We start from the raw sequence: 11,671 nt of genomic DNA, 5'->3' as shown, positions 1-11,671 counted from the left end.
CCAAGAAGTTAACTTAACCAAAGTATAATTTATAGGCGGCGGATGTATATTTTAAATCAAGTATCTACACTGTTTACACGGGCGTAATGTTACATGTATAATAGATATTCTTTCGAAGAGAAATCTCCTGAGATAACAATCGATATGTGCATTAACGTATGAAAACGTGTGGAAATGAACGAGGTGGCGTTGGATTGGGTTGAAATATTCGAGTTAATCACGCAAACGTGTCTAGTTTATCGCGGTTTATTCGCATCGGGTGTGTAATAAAAATAAAAATATTAAATAGCTTCAACAGGACGTTGTTTGAGTTATATATAAATATAGAGTTCACACCTATCGATATTAAATTCTTAGTGAAGCGAGAATTGAGGACTTCCTTATTTCGAGTTCTATTTCTGCCGTTAAATTGAACCACACATATGCTCAGTCATTGTTTGATTTTTAGCAGTTACGTTGATTTATTTATATATTACATGAAAATGGTAAAAAATATGCAGTCCAATGAAGTCATTTGCGTCAAATTTATGTAACATATCAAGCATTATCTAAAGGAATCCAAAGGACACGAATGTAAATTCTCAGCACACAACATCTCCGGCATTGAATTCAATATTATTTATCTCGGCATAATATATAAACAGAGAGAAACAAGACTGCGAAAGTAGCGTTTTTCATTAGAATACAGTCAAGGGCTTTTCCCCTTTCATGTTTATCGTGTATCTCGCTGTTGTTGTTTCTCACCCGGAGTCTGTATTCAGATCCTATCCTTGCTTGGCAATAAATACTCTCTAGACTTGTTCGCCATACCTCGCTGTGTATTAAACACGTTTCAATGACCTCTCTCGTGTGTTTAGCAATTTTTATTTAATTATTAAAAAATACACATTTAAAATAAAATATTGTTATATAAACATAATTTTTATATAAATATGCAGTCACTTCTTCATAATAAAATAATAATTACACAAAAAACTGATATATATGTAGATACAATACTATTAAACATGAAGACTTAAATAATGTTTATAGAATTGTTTTTAATAGTTAGAAATGACCATTTATTACGAAACACAATAATAATACTAATCGCGTTACGGCATTACGCCCAGCGGCTATAAGTTTCGATATGCGAAAGCTCAAACTACTGTTTAAACGTATTATTGTTTTGTGTGCGCAATCGTTAAAATCGTAAAATATATAATTTCGGATCGTAATGGCCCAAAGCACAGAGCGTTCGAATTAGCATATATCGAGTTTTAAAGTGTAATAATGAACGGATGGTAAAAAAATGGTTAACGACCGCGGCCAATTTATAAGAGCCGTGGAATTAAATTCAAAGCATGGCGGCAGGGGGGGATGGGAGATTTTCGGGCCCGGGGCAAATAACGAGGCGTCGGGATAGAGTTTCGGGCCATATCTACTATCCGTGTCCTCTTTCTTGTCTTATGGCCTCTCAGCTTCCATCTGTTACGCAGAGCGTAACGGCCAAAGTTTGGCCATTCGTACTTATGTACGGAGACGGTGCCCCCAAGATACGTAAGATACGTACAGAGGGGCATGTTCTGCCGTCTTGCGGCATCTGCAGCGGTTTACATGAATTTCAATTGTGCTTATAACAACGGCCCTGCATGCACATAGGATACTATTCTGTGTATGACGGTTTCTGTATTCGAAACATCTCTTGGAATGCTCTAAAATTGTTATATACGTTGCTGTGCTGCAGTGTCGTGGAAAGTCGCAGAAAAATAACTTAAAAAATTGAGGCTAGAAATTGTTTAATCAAAAATATGTTGATCATAGCAAGCATATTATTTTTATCTATGAATATCGTAAATGACCGTACCATTGAAAAAAGGTCACTATCTCTTTGGATTTATCCACGAATATTGCTATTTAGGCCAAGAAAAGATGAGGCATATTGACAAACACTCCCTCTTTTTAATATCCTAATTGAAATTTATTCTTTCTTCAGAAATTTGTCTTTTGCACTTCGCTGTTCACTGAACCAATGCAAATATCAAGGCAAGAAAAATGATGTATGCATTCTATATGAGTAAGATCAGAGCACTGATCTCCAAAGTAAAATTTAATGTGTTGTTCACTACATACGTATATGTAGTCCCTTAACGCATCAATGAAAATAATAAGCAGATATTTAACGCTTTCGCTTCTGTAATGTCTTTGAACCAGAAAATAGTAAAAATACGATTTTATATTAAAGCGTCGTAGTTAAAGCACTTTTTAAAGTTACCGATGGGCACAGTCAACAACTAGTCAATGCTCAGTGACTTTCGGCTTCAAGCTTAAAAGTACCCTAGAGAGTCGCGATCGCGTTCACGTTGCACAAGATATCCAGCTTCTCAACGAGTTTGCCAAACACACGTATGTTTTCGGCTAAGAGTAAAAAAATATGTGGGATGGTGCTCGTCTATTTTAGGTGTGCACTTTATTTATTTTTTAAATATTAATTATTGCTTGTTTAATAGCCATCATGACGCATTGGGTAAACCTGGCAAGTCGTGATAATCAGATTTGTAAATAAAAAAAAGAATTATAATGCACGCAATTAATCGAAGGACCAGAATGGTTTGGTCTACTTCGATTGATTACAGTGAGGATTTCAAGTAGAATTTCTGACTTCCGTATTTGTACCTAAATCTTAGAGATAATTATCAATAAAAAATCTGGAACAAAATAAGGATAAGAAAAACCTCTTTGGATTATTTAAAAAACAAGATTTAATTTCGCCGACAGGCATATATTATGGTGTAACTCTGTGGAAAGCCCCCATAGATTTTCACACACATAGTGGTTTCTTTTTATCTGATTATTAATATAATTTTTAGATTACCATAGCAAAGATAATACCGATTAGAGTAGTAATGTAAACCATTTCTTGTCATTTAAATAAGAGCTTTCAATAAAGCATGCAGATTTATAAAAATGCAGCGTATGTTATACATTTAAAAATATTCGTACATAAGTAATTTTGAACAAGAATTTTACAAATTCCTTTATTGCAACATGATAGACGTAAGTCCAATGAGTTACAACGGGACAAATACAATTTATGTTTTTTTCCCTAGGAAAATGGAATTTTGGAAATGATAAAAAAATTGTTACTAACAAAGGCAAAAGTTTCAAGAACCGTAATAATCATAATATATCAAAAGGTTATAATCGCTTCTGTAGAAAATCAAATTAAAAATGAGAAATCCGTTTCCGAGATAAAATAGTTTTCATTATTATAAAAATGAAAAATCCTTCCCTCTTGCAAAAATTAAATTATACATTAATATGTATGTATACTAGGCATATTTTTTTATGATCTGAAAGAAAAATTAAATATTATATAACGCTTTAAAGTTATTTAATTTTTTAATGGTATAGTGATATTTGGCCTACTCTGTTTATATGCAGGTCTATAAATAAAATCATTAGTATAAAAATACACATACAAATTTGTAAATCTTATATTCGTAAGTTGCAAATATAGTTAAAAACTTATTTTGCCAAAATTTTATGGATTTTGACCTGTAATTACATATTTAAGTAGGACTTCAGATTATTTTTCTAATATTAACTGCGCGGTGTAATAAATTTATAATAAATTTTAGGCCTAGTTTTCATTATTTTTTTCTTTTCATATATTTTTTAAGATAATACAGAAGCTCATTTTTTTGCACAACAAATCTATTTTACCCATTTTATGTAAACATTGGTTTTGTAAGTATTGTATATATATATATATATATATATATATATATATATATATATATATATATATATATATATATATATATATATATATATATATATATATATATATATATATATATATATATATATATATATATATATATATATATATATATATATATATATATATATATATATATATATATATATATATATATATATATATATATATATATATATATATATATATATATATATATATATATATATATATATATATATATATATTTACAATAATTTATTTACAAATAAATTATATATATATATATATATATATATATATTGGGTTGATGCAAAAGTTATGACCCTTTTTTATGATCCTAGGTAAAAAAAAATTTTCTTCAGAAATGATGAATAGTATCTTATTTTAAATGACTCCATTGTATAAAGGATACTTTCCCTCTACTTTCTATTCAGTTTTGGCCTGGCCAGAGTACAGTGAAGAGCCCTTGTATTTTTTCAAAATGTCGGTCGATAAAGTGCATTTACGTCATTTTTTACTTTATGAATTCCGTAAAGACAATACCGCGAGTGTGGCAACCAAAAACATTTGCGAAGTGTTTGGAGCATATGTCATCAAAGTTCGACAGGTATGAAGATGGTTTACAAAATTCCGATCTGGGGATTTTTCACTAATTGATAAAACACGTACCGGGCGGCCATAGAAATCTGATGACGACAAGTTAAAAGTCATAATTGACACCAATTCACGTCTAACCACCAGGGAGATCGCGTCTATGACGGAAGTCAACAAAACAACCGTATTAAGACATTAGATCCGTATGGGGATGGTTTCGCGGTACGACATTTGGATACCTCATCAATTGTCGGCTGCCAATTTATTGGACCGTGTTTCAACGTGTGTTGCTTTGAGTGCGAGACAAAAACATGAACCTTTTTTGCATCGTTTGGTAACGGGAGATGAGAAATGGGTCGTGTACAACAACGTGACAAGAAAAAGACATTGGGCTATACCTGGACAAGCCCCATTAACAACTTGGAAGGCCGAAATCCATAAAAAAAAATTATGCTTTGTTTTTGGTGGGATTGTAAGGGTATTGTGTATTTTAAACTCTTGGAACACAATCAGACAATTACAGCAGAACGATATTGTCAGCAATTATCCAAATTGAACATCGCCCTTCAAAAGGATAGACCAGAATTGGTAAACAGAAAAGGAGTAGTATTTCACCACGACAACGTGCGACCACATGTGGCTATGATGACCCAACACAAGCTAAATGAGTTGAATTTGGATGTTATCAAGCATCCACCGTATTCTCCTGATCTTGCTCCTTCCGATTTTCATTTATTCCGATCACTGAAAAAATTTTTAAATGATAAAAAATTTGATACAATAGAGCAGGTAAAAACATCCCTTACTACATTTTTCGCATCATAATCCACGGAATTTTACACAAATGGTATTTATAAGTTCATAGAAAGATGGAAGAAGGTTATAAGAACTGATGGAAATTATATAATTGAATAAATAAATATTACAAATCTAAAAAAAAAATGTTTAATTGTATATGTAAAAAACGGTCATAACTTTTGCATCAACCCAATATATATATATATATATATATATATATATATATATATATATATATATATATATATATATAATTTATTTACAAATATAAATGTAATACAATTATCAGCAAATAGCCTATGTGTCTATTATTATTAAAATTATAAAACTATTTTCCATCCAAACAAATATTTCGACCTATTCTAACATATAATCGCGTGGTGTGGGTACCTGTACTAATATTTTTTTTTAAGTTGCAATTCATCCAAAATATATTAGCTATATAGCCATTAAAATAATATAAAATACATATTTAAACCATAATCCTAAATAACTTTTACAAAGGTTAGCAAATAACTCATGTGTCTATTATCATTAAAATTATAAAATAATTTTCCATGCAAACAAATATTCTGACCCATTCTAACATATAATTGCTTGGTGTGGTCTACCACTAGTAATATTTTATTAGAAAACAAAGGTTAATGGCAAATATATCCGCTGAGTAGCTACAGAATTGCACGTTGAGCTATAAATATACTATTACACTATTATATAATACATGCGAAAAAGTCTGATGAGATCTGTATTAAACCAAAACTAAGAGTCCCGAACGAGGACTGAAATATACTATGAACTTCCCTCAATTCATCAAGAGCATATAAAGCTAAAAACACTACCAATGAAAGTTCCGTCGAACTTGTACCACGCGGAGCTACGCCAAATCGACCGAAACGATCATTAAAAGCCTGAGAAAAGCAACAACTTTCACTACTCTTCCACCTCAGTCCAATTAAATATTAATTTTAATTTGAAAATAATTTATAAAAACAATAAACTATAAAATAAATAAACAACTTTACGCCCGAGGACTCGTATACGAGTCTTGAAAGAACATTGTTTAGTGGCCGTCAACTCAGAACGTATGAGTTCTGAGTTGACTTACAAAAATATTGAGATACCATCAAGTTTGCCTCTATAATAAAATCAGAGATGCTAGTATACTATTTCCACGTACTATCAAATGGAAAATAAATTATATTTTACTTCAAATTTTTGTAAAAAGTCGTTTTATCTCATCGCGATACAATGCAATGAGACGTTGTCTTTTTGGTGAATTTCTTTTATGAAATATATGAACCATAATATTTTTTTCATACAAAAAAAATATTTTATGTTACACTTCTTGAACAGAAATAAATTTCAGGGGCAAACTCTTTGACTAGGTAAACATAAAATCAATCCAATTAAAAGAAATCGAAACAACCCGGTTGATAGTATATCAATTAACAAAGTTTTTCAACCTAAAATTCTATATGTTATTGCGAAATTAAAAAGTAAAATTGTTAATGTAGATAAATTAGATAGCACAGTAATCTAATTAACCGCAATGATTCACAGATTAAGAAATCAGGGGGAAAAGCTACGATTTGGATAAATTATCGCCGTATTAGTTTATTGTAAAATAATTGAAAAAAAAACAAAATTATTGCACTAAAAATAATCTCTGAGAAATAATATGTATTTATCAATCCTAATATTCTGTGTGAACTGAAAATGGTTGCAATGGTTACAAACCAGTTTTTATAATTTAATAATATGTGAGTTTAAATGCTGCTATCATTTTTTGTAAAAACGATTTTTAAAAATATCCATTTATAATATAATATAATTTGCACTCACCAAATTTTTCAGCATCCTTTTTCTGCTTACAACTGTCACGGGCACATTTTACTTTAACACATTACACTTACAAACCACACTATATCACTATTTATATTTATTTTTATTATTTGCACCTTTTTATCTATTTAACTATTTTTTGACACGTATAAAAACATTCGTCAATATGAAGAGAAATTTCAGAACTTCTGCACGTGTATGCTGTATCTTTCATTATTCCACGTGCAGAACACACACGACATTTTCTTCTCACATATTTCTCCCCATTATTGATTTTTACTAACTGATGGTTTTTTAGCTTATCCGAAAGCCTTGCTGGTGGATCGACAGCACGGGCACGGCAAGATGTGGTAGAATCTGGTGAAATATCTTCAGAACTGATTTCACTAAATTCTGCATCCATCCTTAGCCTCACTCAAAATAAAGTCCTTTAATTTAATTTTACTGTTACGATTCAAATTTCGATAGACACTGAACGAATAAAACAATGCGCATTGAATTAAATGAAAAAACAACTGAATTTTTTTATTCCATTGTTTTTTGAAATATTATATATTATATTATATTTTTAAAAATATTTCCGTCTCGATTATGTAGTTTGTTAAACTTATGAACTAGAACCATTATAATAAGAAAACTATACTACTTTTTTAGTTCACTTACTGTCACATCGTTCCATTGTGAGGTTTTTATATATTTTTGTATTTGTGAAATGTTTACCGATGATATAAATTTGTTTCCGAAACTATTATTTCGAACAAATTTTTTCCAATAAATAAATTGGTCACTTCTTCGAGACTTTCACTATAATTGGAAAAAACTTCGATTCCCCAGGAAAGCAGTAATTATCGTCTTATTTGATTTTAGTCTTAACTTAAATTTCCTCACACGTAACGCCAATACGTTAAAACTTTAATACACGTCTGGAAAAGGTCGTCAATTTCAGCTTATACAAATTCAACCGGTATGTAGTAGCGAGAGTTTCCTCGTAGCTACTATACACATTATGTCTTGGATGCACTAATCTTGATGCTCCGTTTCAGGTAAAGTTTCTTTGGCAATATATCTGGAAAGTGCACGCCGTACACAACAATTTCATAACTAGCCACAGAGATGTAAGATAGCCGGCATACTACCAACCACTATCAAGATCTGATTTTTTTTGCTTAGTAAAGTAAGCAAACAGGAACTGGGCCAATGCATCATGCATACATGAACATAAATTACATTAAGAACTACTACAAAACTCGCTCCCTGCGAGAGTAGTAATTTTGTTGATCCGTTCCAACGTCGAACCATAAATTTGAGCTAAGCTGTCGTAAATCGAAGAATTATCCTGGTATTTTTAATATTTTCGGTTTAAACTTATTAATGTTGTTGAATTAACGGGGGTATTGTACAGTGGTGCCGTTCCAAGTTTTGCTAAATTTAGGGGACAGTCAGTGCGCCGCACCAATGTGCACGTAACCTCAGACCAAAATTTACTGCAAATTTAGCATGGGATGCGGTGTAGTCTATGTACTATATTGTACTGGGGGCAGCTTGATTTCTAGCATCAATTTGTTACGTTGTCTAATTTGCTTGCCAAATTATATAACCGCAACTTTGAATATGTAATATAAAAGTATTAAACTGCATACACAGTAGTGTGAAATCACTGAAGGATATTTGGTTAAATTCCACGTAACATTCATTTCGTCTATATTGTTTTTAAGTGATAACCTATTTAATTAACCGTCAGGTTTCTTGATAAAAATATCTATAAAAAATATAATATATGTATAAAAATGCGATATTGTTACATATTCTTTAATTAGATTATCGATAAGATAAATTTTAGTTTGTTATTCAAAGTTCAAATTTATTTAATGTCATAATGGTGCATATGCTATGTGATTGCCGTGGATTATACCAGTAAGTATTGGCGAAACATTTGATAAAATTATTAACGTAGACAACCCATCGATGTGGCTTAGGAATGGTGTGTATGCAGTCGTATAACTGCAAAAAAACATTATTGCCAGAATCAATTTATCTAACACGTATTAAATTAAGCAATCGACAAAAAAACTTAACTGTTAGATTGAAGAAGAGCGATTCTATCTGATTAGAATAAAATACATTTATACTGATCAAATTGCTTGAATTATGTTCGTCGTCAAGATGGCAAGAAATTCAGCGAAAAATGTTTAGAATCCAGAGAACCAAATGATATGTAGGTGCTTCTTATATTCCGTAATGGAAGGTATCCACTTCATTGACAGCGGTGAATGATAAAACTGTCTTGAAATATGTTTCAATAATTATTCAGAAATATATTTTATCAAATAAATGCAGTCAAGATGCGATTAAAAAATATAAATAAAACTTATGATATATTAAAATGTTATGTTTTTTTTAATAATCAAAAATTAAACTAGTCCATATATTGAAAACAAATTTGATTTTAGAACTCAACGAGTAAACAACTAATTATGGAAGTGATCAAAAATTTGCCACAACGATTTAGACCACGAATTTATTATTTTAATTTTTTACTTTATGATGTTTTAACATTTAATGATGAGTTTCAAAGTTTTTGTTAATTATCACACAAACTTTATTTTATTTATTATATTGCACTGTTTTATTTATTATATTGGACTGGCTCTGAAGTAGTCCTTCATTAGGATGATAGAATATCCTTTTGGCATAATTAGGAAAAATAATCGATGGAACAATTCAAGCAATTAAAAAATTATAGAAGTGATCAAAATAGTTTGCCACAACGAATTAGACAATGAATTCATTGAATCGTTCTTTTTCGTGTTACAGAAATATTTTAGGCTAAAAAGGGTGTAACAAAATAATAATATACTACATAACTACTGTTTATTAGTGGTTATATACGATTTTAAAACAATTTTTCACCAAATAATGTTTTAGAATTTAATAATGAATTTCAAAGTTTTTTTAAAAGCAAATTTTTCTGTTTTATTTTATTTTTTTATTTGTAAGCACTTTTAAAGAGGTTATAAAAAATATTAAATTATTAAAAATTAAACATATCTCAAGTTACAATTGCACGCTATTATAATATACATATTATATTACTAATTTCATAATCATACAAACTAAAATTTTGTAGCGTAAAAATTTAGACGATTTCAATATAAATTTCCTGCAATTAAGTAATAAATTAATAATTAATAAATATACTAGAAAATTCTAGCGCATAATCTTACATAAAATCAGAAGGAACTCTTTTCAATTTATAGCTGAAACATTTTCGTACGAAAAAAGTATGCCAAAGCATGCAACAACAACCATTATTTCTTTCAGTAATGCCATTAAAACTGCAAAGAATTTCTAGGATACTTAAACGTTTAACGATGCGACATTTTTATGTATATGTTTAAACTTTATAATAAAAAACTTCTATCTTAAAACAAATTCTAATCATGATTTATAAATATTAAACATATTCGTTGCGCTCTTAATTTTATTATTCTAATGGGGCATTTCGTGACGCATAACGCTTATGATTATTGATATGCTAATGCGCTCTTTTTTATAAATATAAAGCGCTAATTGAATATTTAATTCTAAGTTCCCAAAAGAAGTGGTATTAAAAGGCCAGCAGAGTATTTAAGCGATCGTTAACCATCACGGCGGTCGGTTAATAAACAATAAAAGTCAAATAAAGTCCTCAAATCACGCGACACTAACGGCGTGTTAATGCGGCATAATTGCGCAGTATATTTTTATTGTATTACTTGGAAATAATCATAAAAGCGATTTATCCGAGACGAGACGGCAAGTTTTATTGCCAGTACACAACTACGCTCAAATGTGCTGGTACTTGGGAGAGTACTACACGACCGGCGCTAGAGCTCAATGAAACCGCTAGAAAACACAGTGCTATGACCACGTAACGATGACATAATGAGCTTTTTTTCAGATGGACACTTCGGTTGAAAGTGTGGACACGTAGTGGGTGATACTTTTTTGTATGTGGTGTAAATGCGGGTTGAATTTATTGGACATTTCGCGACTTGGATGTCAATGGGAAGGTACGTGACGAAATCTGACGCACCTGTTTTCGGCCAGATCAAAGGAAAAATGTTTTTATGTATTTTTTTCTTTGTGTGCTACATTTTTTGACGCACGAAACATATAAAAGGCGTGTATGTTCAAAATATATTGCTGTTTCCAAGTAAACCTTGAGTTTTTTGACAGTATATTACAGGAGTAAGCAAACTAAGTCTTGCGGGCCGCGAATCAGAAAATTATATTAGATTATTTGACAATACTGAGACATATTTGGTAAAAGTAGCAGGGGATGTTTTACTTTCATTAACGATTTTCAGTAAACCGTTATTACAGGTAAATATGGCTAAATTAAATTACTGAATATATTTCTAATTACCGGCATTTCTGTAAAATCAAAACATTTTTTAATTTTTAAGCTAATGATTGCAGCGGACCAGATCGAGATATGTTTTTTTACCTAGAATTCGTTGAATTCTTTCGACTAGCTTCTTATAAAAACACCGACGTTTGGATCTGGGAATCTGGGTTACTATCACAAGAATCACAGGTCAAGCTTAGCTACTTAGCCGTTTACTATTATACTTTACAATCAAATAATTTGTAATTCTCAAGTTACTCGTCCCATCATTAATTATTCTAACTTCAGAAACATGTTCGTCA

General features: G+C 30.5%; 1 protein-coding gene across 1 annotated transcript; it reads left to right on the top strand.

The window, feature by feature from the left end:
- Positions 1–4,544: 4,544 nt before the first annotated feature.
- On the top strand, positions 4,545–10,859 carry LOC148234830 (histone-lysine N-methyltransferase SETMAR-like). The gene is made up of 3 exons (XM_088186000.1): positions 4,545–4,811; positions 4,853–5,037; positions 10,754–10,859. The coding sequence occupies exons 1-3, from the start codon at positions 4,545–4,547 to the stop codon at positions 10,857–10,859; spliced, it is 558 nt and encodes a 185-aa protein (XP_088042126.1).
- The last annotated feature ends 812 nt before the right edge of the window (positions 10,860–11,671 follow it).

Source organism: Plectrocnemia conspersa, unplaced genomic scaffold (genome assembly GCF_051122295.1).
Source record: "Plectrocnemia conspersa isolate PC_06_02 unplaced genomic scaffold, ASM5112229v1 ptg000005l, whole genome shotgun sequence".
Taxonomy (NCBI): domain Eukaryota; kingdom Metazoa; phylum Arthropoda; class Insecta; order Trichoptera; family Polycentropodidae; genus Plectrocnemia; species Plectrocnemia conspersa.
The sequence above is the reverse complement of the archived record's forward strand: the minus strand, read 5'-3'. Positions and strand labels throughout refer to the sequence as shown.

Bases quoted from the DNA above. Each gene is read 5' to 3' on its own strand.
- LOC148234830 (XM_088186000.1), top strand. From the start codon at position 4,545: ATGGGGATGGTTTCGCGGTACGACATTTGGATACCTCATCAATTGTCG. The intron at 4,812-4,852 runs GTAAGGGTATTG...GAACACAATCAG, and splicing joins GCTTTGTTTTTGGTGGGATT to ACAATTACAGCAGAACGATA. The intron at 5,038-10,753 runs GTATTCTCCTGA...TAATCATAAAAG, and splicing joins GATGTTATCAAGCATCCACC to CGATTTATCCGAGACGAGAC.